Source organism: Macaca mulatta, chromosome 6 (genome assembly GCF_049350105.2).
Source record: "Macaca mulatta isolate MMU2019108-1 chromosome 6, T2T-MMU8v2.0, whole genome shotgun sequence".
Taxonomy (NCBI): Eukaryota; Metazoa; Chordata; class Mammalia; order Primates; family Cercopithecidae; genus Macaca; species Macaca mulatta.
The window spans coordinates 189,123,717-189,142,056 of record NC_133411.1 but is presented as its reverse complement, the minus strand read 5'-3'; the positions used below and the strand labels follow the sequence as shown (position 1 = coordinate 189,142,056).

Sequence of the window (18,340 nt, the reverse complement as noted above, 5' to 3'; positions counted from 1 at the left end):
GGGTGTTCAGGCCTGAGTGCCCCTCTTTCCACCCACCAGGCATACCGGAAGAGGATGCATCAGCTCCTACAGGCTCTTCACCAGAAGCTGGCGGCTCTGCGCCAGGGGCCGGAAGGTCTGGTGAGTGCCGACAAGCCCATCTCCTACAAGACCAAGCCGCCAGCCTCCATCCACAGGGAGCTCCTTGGTGTCTGCAGCGACCCCTACACACTGGCCCAGCAGCTGACCCACGTGGAACTGGTGAGCGGGCCCAAGCCACCTTCCTCACCCCGGATTCAGCAGGACCCGCACAGATACACTGGGCCCTCCTGGCTTCCCGGAGCAGCCCCACAAGCTTGTGAAGGAGGGCCCTGGCCTAGCCTGGAGCACGCACTCGATGCAGAGGCCAAGGGCCCATCCCAGGGAGAGGGAGGCTGGGGCGGGTGCTTCCCTTTGAGACTGAGGGTTGATGGAGCCCTCCCTGCTCCCCAGGCACTTTTCCAGCGCACTCCCATGCGCTCGCTCATGTCTCCATCACCTGGCCAGGCAGGCCCTGTACACAGAGGAAACTAAGGCCCAGAGAGGTGAAGCGACTTGCCAACGTCACACAGCAGAAGGGACAGAGCCAGGGTTTGATTCTGGCCCAGATGCCACGCTCCTGGCCACCAGCACTCGCCCCCGCCCCGCGCGCCCCGCCCCCCAGAGGAAGCAGCACTTCAGTTACCTCGTGTGGAGCCTGTTTCCCTGGGCTCACGCCCCGTAGCATTGCTCCCTACCCCCATGAACCGGGCAAGGAGGGGCTGCCTCCTCCAGGGAAGGCGCGGAGCTCCGTGACAACCTGAAACAGGGTCTCTAGCCCCAGTGTGGAGGACTAGGGGCTGGGGCACCACGGCAGGGCCCCCAGTCGGCCGCCTCCCCATACCTTCCCTCTTGTACCCACTCTGCCCCTTCCCTGCAGGAGCGGCTGCGGCACATCGGGCCGGAAGAGTTTGTCCAGGCCTTTGTGAACAAGGACCCTCTGGCCAGCACAAAGGTAGGAGGCGCTGACGGGCTGTCCCCAAAGTGACCCGCACCGTGACTAGCCGCTCTCGGGGGAGTGCTGGAGCGGCCCGGAGAGGGACCGGTGGGCTCGGAGGGGCCCTGCCCGCTCCGCCACGCCCCCCCGGCTCGGGGGCCGACCACCACGGCCGAGTCCCCGGAAAGCCTGGGGCCTGAATGTACAGGACGTGGGGGTCGCCCACCCGGCGAGGGCGGAGCAGTGGGCGAGGAACGGGCCGTGGGCCGCGCTGCCCGGGTGGGCCAGGACCCGGGGCCGGGAGGAGGGTGGAGCCCCCTGGCGCGCTCCGGGACCCCAGCGCCTGCCCGGTGCGTTTCGGTGGGCGCCGGTGCCCTCCAGCGGCCGCGCGAGGAAGCGCGGGTTGCTGCGCGCTGCCCGGGCAGGGTAAGGGAACCCCTGGGACCCGGTGCTCGGGACACAGCCCACGCACCGGGATTTCCATCCCGCCCTTCTGGGAGCCCAACCAGCGGGGTGCCGGTGCCTCCAACGGGCTAAATCCAAGCCCGAATTGCAAACATTGTGCCTTCTGCCCTCACACCTAATAAAAGTACAAACTAGGAGATTGCACTTTCACTTCTCAGATAAGCAAAGGCCACCTAGTAGGTTAGACACCTTGTGGAAGGCACTCTCCACATGGCTGGGGTGAAGCTGGCGCAGCCACTTTGGAGGGGAGATTGGCACTAGCATCAACGCTTTAAACGGACTTTCTTGACCTCAACTTTCCATACCTACGAATTTATCCCACAGATACACACCCATGTTCACGGACATGCACGGACGAAGGTATTTGGGATAGACAATGTCCGTTATGGCCAAACACTGGGGGCAGATTGCCTTATCACCCATGGGGACTGGATTACAAATTATGAAACACCTATAACTAGAATGCTGTGCAGCTACGAAAGGGAATAAGGTGGACAGAACAATCTCCAAGACCTGTCCCTCCAGGCACTGAGAGAAAAGGGTAGAGGCAAGAACGGGGGCAAGAGTGCGTGACCATTTGGGTAACAAAGAAAGAGGGTAACACAAAACCATGTATGTTGCCTATGTCCGTAAGCACTCTCTAGGAATGCTGACTGCTCTGGGAATTCTGAACAGTTGTGGTGCTGGGAGGCAGGGAGAATGTTTTTGTTTTTTTTTTTTTTTGAGACGGAGTCTCGCCCTGTCCCCGACGCTGGAGTGCAGTGGTGTGATCTCGGCTCGCTGCCACCTCTGCCTCCCGGGTTCATGCCATTCTCCTGCCTCAGCCTCCCCAATAGCTGGGACTACAGGCACTCGCCACCATGCCCAGCTAATTTTTTGTATTTTTAGTAGAGACGGGGTTTCACCGTGTTAGCCAGGATGGTCTTGATCTCCTGACCTCGTGATCCACCTGCCTCGGCCTCCCAAAGTGCTGGGATTACAGGCATGAGCTGCTGTGCATGGCCAAGATTCTTACAAGATTGTTTAGTTTGGGGCCATTTCCAAATATTACTGTTTTATTGTGAAATACATCAAGATGACACGACATTTGTTTATCCCGCCTACTGTAGATGAACATGTGTGTGTCCAGCGTTTTGCTGTTGTAAATATTCCCACAGTGGACATTCTTATACCCGGTCCTGGTACACACAAGTGCACACTTTCTCTAGGGTGTCCGTTCTCAAAAGGCTCAGGATCCCTTTATACTCTTAAAAATTGTTAAGGACCCCAATTAACTTTTGGTTATATAGATTATATTTATCAATATTTATTTTAGCAATTAATATTAACTTTTCTTTTTTTTTTTTTTTTTTTTTTTTTGAGACAGAGTCTGGCTCTGTCACCCAGGCTGGAGTGCAGTGGCGCGATCTCGGCTCACTGCAAGCTCCGCCTCCCGGGTTTACGCCATTCTCCTGCCTCAGCCTCCCGAGTAGCTGGGACTACAGGCGCTCGCCACCTCGCCCGGCTAGTTTTTTGTATTTTTTAGTAGAGACGGGGTTTCACCGTGTTAGCCAGGATGGTCTCGATCTCCTGACCTCGTGATCCGCCCGTCTCGGCCTCCCAAAGTGCTGGGATTACAGGCTTGAGCCACCGCGCCTGGCCTAACTTTTCTTTTTGAGACGGAGTCTCACTCACTCTTGTCACCCAGGCTGGAGTGCAGTGGTGCGATCTCGGCTCACTGCAACCTCCACCTCCCGGGTTCAAGTGATTCTCCTACCTCAGCTCCCCTGAGTAGCTGGGACTACAGGTGTGTGTCAACACACATGGCTAATTTTTGTATTTTTATTAGAGACAGGGTTTCGCCATGTTGACCAGGCTGGTCTCAAACTCCTGACCTCAAGTGACCCACCCACCTGGGCTTCCCAAAGTGCTGGGGTTACAGGTGTGAGCCACTGAACCTGGCCCTAAGATTAATTTTTTAAAATATTTATTCAAAAATAACAATAATTGCCGGGTGCGGTGGCTCACGCCTGTAATCCCAGCACTTTGGGAGGCCGAGGCGGGCGGATCACGAGGTCAGGAGATCGAGACCATCCTGGCTAAAACGGTGAAACCCCGTCTCTACTAAAAAATACAAAAAATTAGCCTGGCGTGGTGGCGGGCGCCTATAGTCCCAGCTACTTGGGAGGCTGAGGCAGGAGAATGGCATCAACCCAGGAGGTGGAGCTTGCAGTGAGCCGAGAGCGCGCCACTGCACTCCAGCCTGGGCAACAGAGCGAGACTCCATCTCAAAAACAAAATAAAAATAAATAAATAAATAAATAAAATAACAATAATGGCCAAGTAGTGGCCCATGCCTGTAGTCCCAGCTACTCCGGAGGCCCAGGTAGGAGGATTGCTTGAGCCCAAGAGTTCAAGTCCAGCCTGGGCAACATAGATAGCAGGAACCCATCTCTCTAAAACCAAAACAATAAAAACCCATTACATGGTAACATAAATAACATATTTCATGAAAAATAATTCTTTTTCCACAATAGGAAATTACTGAGAAGAGTGGCATTGTTTTATAGTATTTTTTACAAATCTCTTTACTGTCTGACTTAATAGAAGACAGCTGGATTCTTTTCTCTGCTTCTGCATTCTGTCTGTTGACATAGTTTTTTGGTTGAAGAAAATCCAACCTCACACCAATAGGTAGCTGGAAAAGGGAGGAGTATTTTACAACCTTTTCAGATAATTGTGAATATGCTTCTTTGATACCACACTAAAACTCAGCAAGTGATAGTTTTTGAAGATTAACTACAATGTGAAATCTGAAAAGATATCAGTGAACTTTCTGTACTCTGATGTTGAAAGCCATTGGTCTGTCTTGAATCTTGATGTACAATTTTGTGACATCATACATTGGTCATGCGGGAAAATACGGGTTCACCGTGTTGGGCAGATCTTCCAAATGCTGGCACATTTCATTATACAACATTTTAGAAATCACATAATTATCACTCTTGGTCTCATTTTCAAGTCTGTAAGTATTGGGAAGCTGTCAGGCTCACAGAGGCAGATACATGTCTTACAAGTTCCCAGTTTTCTCTTGAAAGCCTTAATTTTATCATTGGCAACAAATATTGTCAGTTGTTCTCCTCTCTTTTAATGACTAAGCCAAGAACTTCCATTTTTTATTTTATTTTATTTTATTTTTTTTGAGACGGAGTCTCTCTCTGTCGCCCAGGCTGGAGTGCAGTGGCTTGAGCCACCACGCCCGGCCGTTTTTTATTTTTTAAACATCATTTAACAAGAAAAACATACAACCAAATTTAAAAGAATTAGGTTGGATTAATTTGCAATAAAATAATCAACTTAAAATATCAGCCCAGCCGGGCACAGTGGCTCATGCCTGTAATCCCAGCACTTTGGGAGGCTGAGGTGGGCGGATCATGAGGTCAGATTGAGACCATCCTGGCTAACATGGCTAACATGGTGAAACCCCATCTCTACTAAAAAATACAAAATAAAATTAGCTGGGCCTGATGGCAGGTGCCTGTAGTCCCAGCTACTCGGGAGGCTGAGGCAGGAGAATGATGTGAACCCAGGAGGTGGAGCTTACAGTGAGCTGAGATCGCACCACTGCCCTCCAGCCTGGGCGACAGAGCGAGACTCCATCTCAAAAAAAAAAAAAAAAAAAACCTATCAGCCCTTCTATTTAGGGCCAAGGAGGCCAATAGTTCCTGTTTAAACAGCAGAATTGCCCAATTATTTTTACCTGTATCTGATGGCACAAAAAAAAAAGTCTTCAAACTTCCGCTGACATCCTTCCCACCCTCCAGAGTAGACAGAGTTCACACAATCGCATCTTAGGTCAGTCCTCAGGCTTTTAAAAATCATCTTACATTTTTAAATATAATACAACTACTCAGGTAACAAGAATACTTACAGATACCTTAGATAATTGCATGACACATTAGCCTGCTCAAAGAAACAGCAAAGATGAAAAATAAGGTACAAGAATTATTGTCCCTTGTTTATAGAAACTGTCCAAATAAAATGTTTTCCCTAATTTCAGTTGTTCTTCTTTAAACGACAGGTTCATTGTGTTCATTTTCAAGGAAATATCAGCCAAACACTGAAGTCTGAATTACCATGGTATGTCTAGCAGTCCTTCTTTAGAGCGGAAACGGTACTCCAAGAGAACAGTGGCCCGTTCAGCTCACATGTGAATGAAGTGCTTTCCCTCAACCACAAGCACGCTTTCTGTATGCAACAGAGGGGCTTCGTGTGCACAAACCGTTATGTCACATAGAATATGGAAAATCTCAAAAATCTAGACTGAATAAAAGTTAAAAGTTTTACCTCATTTAGGACATTCTTAAGTCACCCTCCCTTTTTTCTTCTACTGGACAATCTTCCCCACCATTGCTTTTGCACCATCAGTGCAAATTTCAACACAGTGGAAAAGGCAGTAACATCGTGTTATTACAAAAATAGCCTTGCCTGTGGACCCCCTGAAAGGGTCCCAAGGACCCCCTGGAATCCAGGGACAACAGGCTGGGGACTGTTGCTCCTGGGAAGAGGAATTGCTGGGTCGCAGGGTCAGGATGTGCGCGGCCTCACCAGGTAACGCCAGGCGCCAGGCGAGGCTGGGCGTCGCCACTCCCAGTGGGAAGTTGTTGCACACCCTCATCAACACTTGAAGTTGTCAGGCTTTAATTTCTGTCAAACTGTTAAATGGAGCATCTTTTGGACATTCTTGTTTCCTTCTCTATAAAATGCCTATCTCTGACTTTTGCCCAGTTTTCAATTGGTGGTTTGTCATCCTCTAAGGGTTTTTAAGAATGTGTCGTTTTTGTTTTATTTTAAATGTGTACTAGATGATGATCCTATGTCAGTTAAATGTGCTGCACATTTTCTTCTAGTTGTTTGCTTTGCTTTTCATCCTCATTATGATGTCTTTCGATGAACAGGTGTTCTTAAGCTTCACCTAGTAAAATTTACTAAACTTTCCCTTTATTTATTTATTTTTTTTGGATGGGGGTGAGGGGTTAAGAAATCCTTCCCTACACCCCACTCAGGTCATAAAGATAGTCTCCTATGTTTCCTGTGCAAGTTTTGAAGTTTTGTCCTTCACACTTTGATCTGAAATTCATTTTGTGTATATGGCTTAAGTTGAGATTCATTTTTATTTTTTTCCAGACAAATAACCAATTGTTTCTGCAACACTATTACATATTCCTTTGCCCTCCAACGTGCTCTGACACGTCACTCGCATATGTCAGCTGTCCACATACGTGTAGGCCTGTTCCTGGACATTCTGCTCCATTGGTCTGTTTCTCTATCTCTGCGTCAAGACACTTTGCTTTAATTACTACAGTTTCATAATAAGTCTTGATGGTTGCTGAGGCAAATCCCCCGGTTCTTCTTTAGGAGTGTGGCTTGGCTATTCTTGGCCCTTTCATTTTCTATTCAAGTTTTAGAGTTATTTGTCAATTTCTATGACAAGTCCTATAGAGATTTTGTTAGAATATATTAAATATGGATCAATTTGGGAAAAATTTGCATTTTCATGAAAGAATTTGTTTTTCATTACATTTGAGTCTGCCAATCCATAAAAATGGTCCGTCCCTCCATTCACTTAGGTCTGCTCTATAGTATCTTTCTAATGTCTAGTAATTTTCTCCATACGAGAGTCTTGTACAGATTTTGTTAGGTTTATTTCCTTAGGTACTTTTGCATAATTTTACTATTATGTATAAAATGATCTATGTGCATAGATTATTTTAAAATGTGTTTTCAGATTTCTGAATGTTTGAAAAGAATGCACATTCTTAAATAAATGAGCACAGAGGCCAGGCGCAGTGACTCACGCCTATAATCCCAGCACTTTGGGAGGCTGGGGCGGGCAGATCACGAGGTCAGGAAATCAAGACTATCCTGGCTAACACGGTGAAACCCCGTCTCTACTAAAAATACAAAAAATTAGCCGGGCGTGGTGGCGGCGCCTGTAGTCCCAGCTACTCGGGAGGCTGAGGCAGGAGAATGGCGTGAACCCGGGAGGCAGAGCTTGCAGTGAGCTGAGATTCGGCCACTGCACTCCAGCCTGGGCGCCAGAGCAAGACTCCGTCTCAAAAAAAAAAAAATGAGCACAGGACTCCTTAGTTTTCCATTACCTCAAGTGTGTATTTATCATATGTCCTGTCTGCTTATTGCTGGCTTAATGAATATAATTTACTTTTGTATATCAAGTTTAAATTTGACAACATTGTACATTCTTATTAATTCTAATAATTTGTATTATTTGGGGTTTTTCATGTAGACAAGTACATCTGAGAATAATGACAGTTTTGTTTCCTCCTTTCCAATCCTTATTCTTTTTAGTTCTGTGGTAGTCGTAGACTAGAACCCTCCACTAATAGGTAGACAAGAGTGATGGATAGACTTTAATCTATCATTTTAAATCTCTGAAATGTTGAGATGGTTTGTTATTGCAGAGTAACACTGCCCAATCTAACTTTTTTGGGTTTTTTTTTTTTTTTTTTTTTTGGTTTTGTTTTGTTTTGCTTTTTCTTTTTTTTTTTTTTTTTTGAGACGGAGTCTCGCTGTGTCGCCCAGGGTGGAGTGCAGTGGCCGGATCTCAGCTCACTGCAAGCTCCGCCTCCCGGGTTTTTACGCCATTCTCCTGCCTCAGCCTCCCGAGTAGCTGGGACTACAGGCGCCCACCACCTCGCCCGGCTAGTTTTTTGTATTTTTTAGTAGAGACGGGGTTTCACCGTGTCAGCCAGGATGGTCTCGAACTCCTGACCTCGTGATCTGCCCGTCTCGGCCTCCCAAAGTGCTGGGATTACAGGCTTGAGCCACCGCGCCCGGCCTTGTTTTGCTTTTTCTTGAGACAGAGTTTCACTCTTGTTGCCCAGGCTGGAGGGCAATGGCACGATCCCGGTTCGCTGCAACCTCCACCTCCCAGGTTCAAGCGATTCTCCTGATTCAGCCTCCCGAGTGACTGGGATTACAGGCATGCGCCACCACGCCCAGCTAATTTTGTATTTTTAGTAGAGATGAGGTTTCTCCATGTTGGTCAGGCTGGTCTCGAACTCCTGACCTCAGGTGATTCGCCCGCCTCGGCCTCCCAAAGTGCTGGGATTACAGGCATGAGCCACCGCGCCCGGCCTGACAAACTTATTGTGCTAACTTGCACCTCTGGTACAATGTCAAATGGAAGGATTGATAGCTGGCATCCTTGTTTTGTCCTGATTTTCAAAGGAATGTTTTTAACGTGTCCCAGTAGAGTATGATGTTTGCTACAGGATTTCTTTAGAAGTCTATTATCAGCTTAAGGAAGTATCCTGTTCCTTCCTAGTTTTCTGAGAATTCTCATCATGAATGGTTGTTAAATTTCATTTTTTTTTTTTCTGGACCTGTTACTCACATATTCTCTTCTCCTTTAAACTTCTAGCTGATTATTTATGTTAGATTTTAAAATAAAAACTAATATAAATCTTTTGTTTGTCTGTTTGTTGTGGGTTTTGTTGTTGTTGTTGTTGTTTTTGAGATAGAGTCTTGCTCTTTTGCCCAGGCTAGAGTACAGTGATGTGAACACAGCTCACTGCGGCCTCAACCTCCTGGACTCAAGTGATCCTCCTGCCTCAGCCCCCCAAGTAGCTGGGACTACAGGCACACGCCTCCATACCTGGCTAATTTTTGTATTTTTTGTGGAGATGGGGTTTCATCGTGTTTACCCGGACTGGTCTAGAACTCCTGAGCTCAAGAGATCTGCTTGCATTGGCCTCCCAAAGTGCTAGGAGTACAGGTGTGAGCCACCTCACCTGGCCTAGTTTTTCACTGCTGTTGTTGTAGTTTGAGATGGAGTTTCGCATTTGTTGCCCAGGCTGGAGTGCAATAGCACGATCTCAACTCACTACAATGTCTGCCTCCTGAATTCAAGAGATTCTCCTGCCTCAGCCTCCCCAGTAGCTAGGATTACAGGCGCCCACCACCACACTCAGCTATTTTTGTATTTTTAGTAGAGACAGGATTTCACCATGTTGGTCAGGCTGTTCTCGAACTCCTGACCTCAAGTGATCCACCTTCCTCGGCCTCCCAAAGTGCTGGGATTACAGGTGTGAGCCACTGCGCCAGGCTGTTTTTTAATCAATGTTGAATCAACTTTGCATTTCTGAGATAAACAAAACTGGGATAAATGAAATCGTTATCTTTTTCACATATCCCTGGATTTGGTTTGCTAATGTTTTGTTTAGGATTTCTGCAACGTGAGACTGAACAGTTATTTCCCTTTCTGACACTGTTCTTGTGTAGTCTTTGTTTCTCTTACCCTGTTCTCTATTCTTCCTGACAGACTGGAATTACTTGTTCTTGGAGCATTTTGTAGAATTAGCCGATGGAACCATCTAGGCCTGGTATTTTCTTTGAGGGATGACTTTCTTGTACTGATTCAAGGTTATTCTTGTTTGTTTCTTTGTTTATTCTTGTTATTGATTTAATGGTTATAGAACTATTTAGGTTTTCCGTCTCTTCTTTCGTCTGTTTTGTAATTTATATTTTTCTAGGAATTCGGCCATTTCCCCTAAGTTTCCAAATTTATAGACATAAAGTTATTTGTAATATTCTCTAGGTATCTTTTTAATTTCTTCACATCCACATTGATTCATCTCTAGTATTTTGATTATTTACATCTCTCTTTGTTTCTTTATCAGTCTTATAAAAGGTTCATCAATTTTGTTGATGTTTTCAAATAAAGATCTTTTTACTTCGTTGATTCTGTAGATTGTAGTTTTTTTTACTATTTCATTTCTTTCTTCTCTACTCTTTATTATTTCCTTCCATCGACTTTCTTTGGATTTATATTGTTTTTCTAGTTGCTTATGTTGGATGTTCAGCTTGTTTTTATCCTTCTTTTCTAATAAAAGCATGCAGGATGATTTCTGTTTACATAAATTTTTATTTACAGCCCCCCCAAGTTTTATTTTTTAACATTTTCATTATCATTCTAATTCCATTATGATTTCATCTTTGAACCATAGATTATTTAAAAAATTTTTTTAAGTTTCTTTACATTTGAAAAGAATGCATATTCTCAAGGAATTAAGTTCAAGTTTCCTTATTTGTTTATTACTTCAAATTGTGTTGTTCAGATTCATATTCATCCTGGGTTTTGTTTGGTTGTTCTTTTTCAATCTCCCTAACCTATTAATTACTCTCATGTGTGTTAAAATCTTCCATGTGACTGTAGGACTCAACTTCTCCTTATAAAGAACTTCACCTTTCTGATTATTGTTGCCTCTATATATTGAACCTATGTTACTAGCTGCAATCAAGTTTAGACTTGTGACATATCCCTGATGAGCTGAACCTTTTATCATTACACAATTACTCTCTCATTTCTCCTAAAGCTTTTTGCCTTAGGATCTTTTTTGTTGCCTTAAAGTCTATTTTGTTCAATATTAATATAGCTATATAATATTTATCAGATATATATTCTTCTTTTTTTAACTTATATGCTCGTGTTTGGAGTTGTATCTCTTGAAAGTGGCAAGCAGCTGCATCATTTAATTAGTGTTATAATCAGTAATCCTTAAGAATTTGCTCTTGCTATCTTCTGTTCTACTATGTCGTTATCTTCCTTATCTGTTTACTTTTCCTCTTTTCTTTGCTTCTTTTGAATGAATAGGTCTCCCATTCCATCTTCCCCTCTATTTATTGAAAGTTACTGCTGGGCGCGGTGGCTCAGGCCTGTAATCCCAGCACTTTGGGAGGCCGAGACGGGTGGATCACGAGGTCAGGAGATCGAGACCATCCTGGCTAACACGGTGAAACCCCATCTCTACTAAAAAATACAAAAAACTAGCCGGGCGTGGTGGCGGGCGCCTGTAGTCCCAGCTACTCGGGAGGCTGAGGCAGGAGAATGGCGTGAACCCGGGAGGTGGAGCTTGCAGTGAGCTGAGATCCAGCCACTGCACTCCAGCCTGGGCGACTTTTTCATCATGTTGACCAGGCTGGTCCTGAACTCCTAACCTCAGGTGATCCACTCGCCTCGGCCTCCCAAAGTGCTGGGATTACAGGCGTGAGCCACTGCGCTTGGCCTACCCTGGCAGTTTTAACAAACACATTTATGTTAAGTTTCATCTTTTAAATGCTGGTGTATTATACAGTGGAAAGTTCTATATTCATTTAAAAATTTTGTTTCCAAAGGATATGTTATGGCACAGGGAAAGGTTTGCATAGCAAAGTACGGGAATATATATGGTTATGATAGATGCATGCATACACACAGCTGGCGCTCATTACTCCCAGCAGCTGTGTTCTATAAAGTCAAAAGCACTGAATGAGTGAGCACAGAACCGTTGCTCCCAGGGGAAATGCAAGGTTAGGTTCCCTGTGAGCCTCTCATCACAGCGTTTTTGTCAACGGATCCATATATCCCCTTGTTTTATGTGTGTTTATGTTTAAAGACATTATTTAATATAAATTATTGATTAATATTGATCTCATGGCCAACAGTGCTATTCTCATGGCTGAACGCTGCTGTTACACACAGTTTCTCTGTGAGGCACAGAGCAGCCTTTGCCTGCGTGGGAACACTAGACAGCACTTCGGCACCATGCTCGGGGGCCTTTCTCAACAGTGAAATTATCAGCGAAAAGTACAAAACTGTAAAGGACACGATACTCAGTAGGCCAAGTCTGAGAGTGAGATGCAGGAGGATAGAGCATTGCCTCGCCTCTGCTGGAGAAGCACACGGACACTTGTGACTTCAATATTTGCGCCACCCCGCGCATGTGTACAGAAGACCACAAAAGTGACACAAGTTTTTGGGGTTACAAATACATTTTAGAGAGGAGGCAAATTTGCAAATACAGAATCCAGGAATAATGAGGTTCGTGTGTGTGTGTGTGTGTGTGTGTGTGTGTGTGTGTGTGTGAAGTTACATTTTAAAATGTATTTTTAGGCCGGGCGCGGTGGCTCAAGCCTGTAATCCCAGCACTTTGGGAGGCCGGGATGGGCGGATCACGAGGTCAGGAGATCAAGACCACCCTGGCTAATACGGTGAAACCCCATCTCTACTAAAAAATACAAAAAACTAGCCGGGTGAGGTGGCGGGCGCCTGTAGTCCCAGCTACTCCGGAGGCTGAGGCAGGAGAATGGCGTGAACCCGGGAGGCGGAGCTTGCAGTGAGCTGAGATCCGGCCACTGCACTGCAGCCTGGGTGACAGAGCGAGACTCCGTCTCAAAAAAAAAAAAAAAATGTGTTTTTAAAAAAACTAAAAGGGTACACACCAAATCTTTGGTAGTTCTGGACGGTTTGGGGGTTTTGACATTTCCTGGGTCGTCGGGACCATGAACTGACTTCATGTTCTAAAAGATGATTGACAAGAAGGCTCAGAATGTGGTCCTGCGTGTTTTTTCTAGCCCTGCTTTAGTGACAAGACCAGCCACCTAGAGGCTTACGTGAAATGGTTCAACAGACTGTGCTACCTGGTGGCAACCGAGATCTGCATGGTGAGTAGACAGCCAGGGTGGGCACCACCTGGCATAGCCCAAGGCGGCTGGAGTTGGGAGGAGCCTACTGGGGAAGGAACCGGAAGGACACCTTGAGTCCTGTTCATTTCCAAGTCCAGTGCCAGGCTGGGCACCCCTCCAGGACTCCAGGTGACACCAGCTTTCCTGCAGTGACATTTCCCTCCAAGTAGAACCCAGGACAGATCCACCGGCCAGGCACAGAGGGTGTTGGAGAGGGTTTGCTGAAGGAGTGAGAGGCAGTCATTCGCAGCCCCAGTGGCTCTGCTCTCTCCATCTGTGCCGGCCTGCCTTGTGCAGCCTGGCCTGCAACTGGCCTTGTTTGGCTTGCTCGGCACCTAGAGGTGGACGTGATCTGACCTCTAAGCACTGGGAGACACACGTAAAAGCCCATAGTTCCAGCTGCTCCCGGAAAGCACCAAAACTCAGCAGCGTGGAGCCAGACGTGCTTGTCACTGAGTCGCAGTCCCCCTGGCCACACCCACCCGTCCTCCTCCTTGCAGCAGAGGGGCCCTCCTCTGAACCTACTCTCTCACCTTAAGATGAAGCCCAGGGGGCCGCTCATCCCAGGGCCAGGCTGGAGGCAGCGCCGCGGCAGGCCGGGCTCTCCGCGGCAGGTGCTGAGACCGAGTATGGGGCACGTGTTCATGAGGGGTCCACACCTGCAGACAAGCATAGAGAGGAGGCAGCCCCGTGCGACGATGTGACGACAGACACGGGTTGGCCTCTGTCCCCCACCTGGCTCAGCCCCCATCACAGGGCGGGCTGCCCTTCAAAGGACAGGGCCGGCTTCGGGTGGGCAGCTCTCTGTGGCCAAGACAGCCCCTGGAAGGGGGTTTGGTGAGACATCTCAGAGCACAACATCCCACTTCTTGGTGGCGGTAAAGACCCCTGCTCCATCTTTGGTGGGCAAGCAACATCCACCTGTGTGGAAAGAATGCAACGCAGGCCCCACTGGCCAAGCCCACTTCCCACCCTCATGCCGCTGGCTGCAGGCGAGAGGGCCGAGCCCGGGTGAAGCTTGCTTGGCCTGAGCCTCCCAGGGAGCCAGCTGTGGCCCACGATGGCCAGGGAAGGACATGGTGTGGTTCTGCACATCAGAGGGGTCTGAAGTCCCAAGCGCCGGACCACAAACAAGGGTTTACCAGTTACACAGTTGTTAGATGGAGAGAGCGGAGAGGCTGCTCGAGGGACAGGTCTCAGGGCCAGCTTGTACCCCAGTGAGGGGAGAAAGCCCAGGGCTGGGGGAAGGTGGGTGGGGCTCTCTAATTTAGGGAAGGAGCTGGGTGGGAGCCGGGCCCAGAGGGAGGAGGGCGCTGGAGGGGAGCTGTGGAGCATCTGGTGATGGTGTCTCACCTGCTCCAGGGCTACAGGGAGTGCCTGTGCCCCACCGGGCCCACCTAGCCCTCTATGGCATCGGGCTCTGCTGGCTCGGCCCATGAAGTGCTCTGAGACCCTGTTTCCCCTGGGCCTCAAGTGCCCCAGCTGTGCAGTGGGTTTAGAGAAGGCGAAGAGGGCCAGGTGACGGGAGCCTGGTCAGGGCAGGGCGGAGGCGTGTCACCGCTGAGGCTCTGCTGCCCTGTCCCCAGCCAGCCAAGAAGAAGCAGAGGGCCCAGGTGATTGAGTTCTTCATCGACGTGGCCCGCGAGTGCTTCAACATCGGCAACTTCAACTCCCTCATGGCCATCATCTGTGAGTGGGCCGGCTCGGGCCTGGAGTCCCCGGTGCACAGGCCCCCAGAGGTCGGAGCGGGTGCAGCCAGGCAGGCAGAGTGCAAGCCGGGGCCGCCTCTGAGCAGCGGGAGGGCGCGGGCTGGGCTGTCTGAAGGCCTGGGCAGTCCCATGTCCCCGCCTCAGAGGTCCTGGGGAGCCACGCCTTTTGAGGCAAGCCCAGCCCCCTCGGGATGTTTGGTGGGGGCTTGGTGGTATGTCCCCAGACGCAGAGAACGAGGGCCCAGTGCAGGTGCTCAGTACAGAATGGGACCGGCATGGTGGGAGCAGACCCACCTGACCGTGATGTCCACCAGCAGCCCCTCACCCACCTACCATGTGACAGACCGAGCCCTGCAGCCCCCAGCCCTGGTCAGGGTGCAGCCCAAGGGGTGCAGCTAAACAGAGCTCCCCCTGTCCCAGAAGCAGCCCTCTCCAACTCTCCGTCCCTCTTCTAGCGGGCATGAACATGAGCCCTGTCTCCAGGCTAAAGAAGACCTGGGCCAAAGTGAAGACGGCCAAGTTTTTCATCCTCGAGGTAAATGAGGCTGCTGGGCTGCCGAGTGCCTCCGGCCATCCCCTGGACAGAGCTGCCCACATGCCTCCCTATCTCCTTCCAGCACCAGATGGACCCAACAGGGAATTTCTGCAACTACAGGACAGCCCTTCGAGGGGCAGCCCACCGCTCCCTGACGGCCCACAGCAGCCGAGAGAAGGTGGGTCGGGGCCAGGTTGGCCCAGCGGGGCTGCAGGGGAACCCGGGTGCTGGCTCAGAGTTCACCTGCTGCAGCTCCTGCCCCACTGCAGCATCAGTAATAGACGAGGAGACAGCCAGGTCTCCTTGTTTGCATGCCTCCAGTGTCGGGAACTCACCACCTCCCAAAACTTGAGGGAAGCCAGCCTCAGACAACCCTGATAGGAGGTGCTTCGTGAGGGCTTGAAGCTGGGCTGCCTGGGGTCGTCCTTTCTTGGGGGCCACACGAGTGAGGCCACTTCGCCTTCTGCTCACCAGTTCTTCAGAGGCCCCAGGCCCCTCCTCTCCTCTCCTGAGTCAGCGGCCCCAGACCTGCCCTGCCACACTACAGTTTCCAGGCTCCTCCCACTTGGGGCCCTTTGGTCCCTAGACTGCTCCATTTTTCAAAATTCCTTCTGTTTCAGATAAAATTGAGGTTCCAGGTACACAGGATCTTCCACCTCCCTGATTCTAAACATAACACTTTTAATTTTGTGGCCTCAGATCACATTTGCATTTTTGGCAATCACTGAACCAAGCTTTTTCCTCACCCAAACTGCCTGTTTACAGCTTGTATTCTTTTTTTTTTTTTTCCTGGAGATGGAGTCTCTCTCTGTCGCCCAGGCTGGAGTGCAGTGGTGCAATCTCGGCTCACTGCAACCTCCACCTCCTGGGTTCAAGCGATTTTCCTGCCTCAGCCTCCCAAGTACCTGGGATTACAGGCGCCCGCCACCACAGCCGGCTAATTTTTGTGTTTTTAGTAGAGGCAGGGTTTCACCATATTGGCCAGGATGGTCTTGAACTCCTGACCTCAGGTGATTTGCCTGCCTCGGCCTCCCAAAGTGCTGGGATTACATGTGTGAGCCACTGCGCCCAGCCACAGCCTGTATTCTTATATACCTGCATTTGTGGGGCCTTTGCTGACCTGATCAATTTTATTTCTCCTCCAAATTCTACTCATGGCCTCTGGTACAGAGAATCATGCCCTGGTTCTGGGATTGCCGTGATCCTCTGGCTTGAAACCTGTTACCATCCTGATGATTAGAGTTGTTCATCTCTATGGAGAGGAAACTCCGAGACTCGTTGTCCCTCCAAAGGCCCGTGCCATGCGGAAACATTAGTGGAATCACGTCCCTGTTGTGGTTCGTGGATGTCTGTCTCCAGCGTGAGGGATAACAGAACACATTGCTGTTCTTGAAATTCAGGTCCCCCTGGAATTGCACTGGAGGGATGCCAGTGAGCAGGTTTGGGAAGCAAGCTGAGGTGTGCATGCTTGTGCCACCTGCCAGGCCTTCCTGGCCCTCCACCCAAGGGGCAGACACCAGCCACACGGATGGCTCCGTCCTGTCCTGCTGGCCTTTCCTGTTTAGGCTGTGAGTGTGTCAGTTACTCTGCAGAGGGGAGCAGCACCCGGGGATGTGAGACCTCAAATCCCAGGGCAGGTGGGTGGCCTGCCAGGAGCCAGAGCCCGGAAAGCCAGACAGCAGGGGCAGGAACCTCATGTCACTGAACACCTGCCTCATTCCAGCCACTTGACCTCCACACCCCACAACTACTCTGTGGGGGCATCAGCATTGCCAGTTCCCAGATCCGCAGACTGAGTCTCAGGCAGGAGAGCTCACTAGTCCTGTCACACTGCAGGTAGGTGGCAGAGCCAGGATCACACTGCAGCCTGTCTGGCTGTGAGTCTCGCGGTCTGCACACCACCAGGCTGACTCCCGTTCCCAGGCATCGGGTGTGTGTGGCAGTCGCAGGGCACTGGCTACGGGCCTAGGCTGGATGCAGAATCCAGGTGTACAGGAGCTTGGTGCCGAGCTGGGCCAGGAGCCGTCAGCCATGGCCTGGGCACTCCGCACTGCTTCCTTCCTCTCTGTGGGACACGGGGCTGTGGGGCAGGTAGAGAGACTGGGATTTGGGTGCCTGTGCGCTGAGCCCCTTCCAGCTCTGCGTGCTGGGATGCTATGCATTGGTGCTGTAGGCAGGCAGCTTAGAGCTGTGTGTTTACTTTAACCACATTCTCCTCTCACTTCCAGAAAGAGATGGGTCATGGGCGAGGCCCACAAAAGCTGCTCTATGTGTGGAGGGGGTGGAGGGGCAGAGGGAGGGAAGGAAGGAGGAGGAGGAAGGGACGCTTAGAGATTCGCTCACAGTTTCCTGGCGCCCCAGCTGAGTTGATGGGCCGGGAGATCTCGGTGGTCATAGCACTTTATGCTTCCTTCCTGTCTGTGGGCGGCTCCTGTCTGCCCTTCTCCCGGTCTGTGTCACGGGGCCCACTTATCTGGGTGACCTCCAAGCTGACCTGGGCTCTAATTAAACTTCTCACGTCAGAAGCAAGAGCAGTGGATTTGCAGATACAAAGGCCTCTTTGGCTGCCGTGAGGGCAAAAGGAGACCAGGTCAGACATGGGGAGCGACCTTGAGTGGCATGGCCATGGCAGAAGGGGTGAGAGGTGCTTGCGTATGGAACATGCCACCTCTCCAGCACCAGCTCAATGCCCCTGCCTCCAGGAAGCCCAGACCAGGCCCCGGGGGAGCTTTCTGTGTGTGCAGAGTCCCACAGTCCTTAAACCCTCTCCCTGTCTTGGCGTGTCTCCCTATTCCAATATAGTTCAGCTGTCCAGAACCCACCACACCAGGACTGGGGACTCAGCACCACCGAGGGAGGGCACAGACACAGACCACCCCCCCAATCCCCCCCTACCACTGATCCCGGCACGGTGAGGAAGAGGCAGGATGGGGCACTAGGGCAGAGCACCTGGGACTCAGCCCTGCTTCCGCTGCTCACTGCTGTGTGAGCTTATGCAAGGTATTTAACCTCTCTGGGCTTCAGCTTCCTCACCTATAAAGCGGGGTCATAAGAGCCCTGCTTCATAGGACGATGCAAAGATGGAAAGTAATCCTGTGTGTAGCTCAGCAGTGAGGCACTCAGGCTTGATAA

At 49.8% G+C, this 18,340-nt stretch overlaps 1 protein-coding gene across 4 annotated transcripts in view; it reads left to right on the top strand.

The window, feature by feature from the left end:
* RASGEF1C (RasGEF domain family member 1C) overlaps positions 1 to 18,340 on the top strand; it is a 113,373-nt gene that overhangs the window by 83,804 nt on the left and 11,229 nt on the right. For all 4 annotated transcript variants that reach the window (XR_013418073.1, XM_015141575.3, XM_028849213.2 and 1 more), the window contains 6 exon segments: positions 40 to 240; positions 938 to 1,012; positions 12,854 to 12,943; positions 14,551 to 14,653; positions 15,129 to 15,208; positions 15,291 to 15,386. Coding sequence is in view for 3 of the 4 variants with exons in the window: in XM_015141575.3 (XP_014997061.3) it covers positions 40 to 240; positions 938 to 1,012; positions 12,854 to 12,943; positions 14,551 to 14,653; positions 15,129 to 15,208; positions 15,291 to 15,386 (645 nt within the window). In the remaining variant the exon portion in view is untranslated.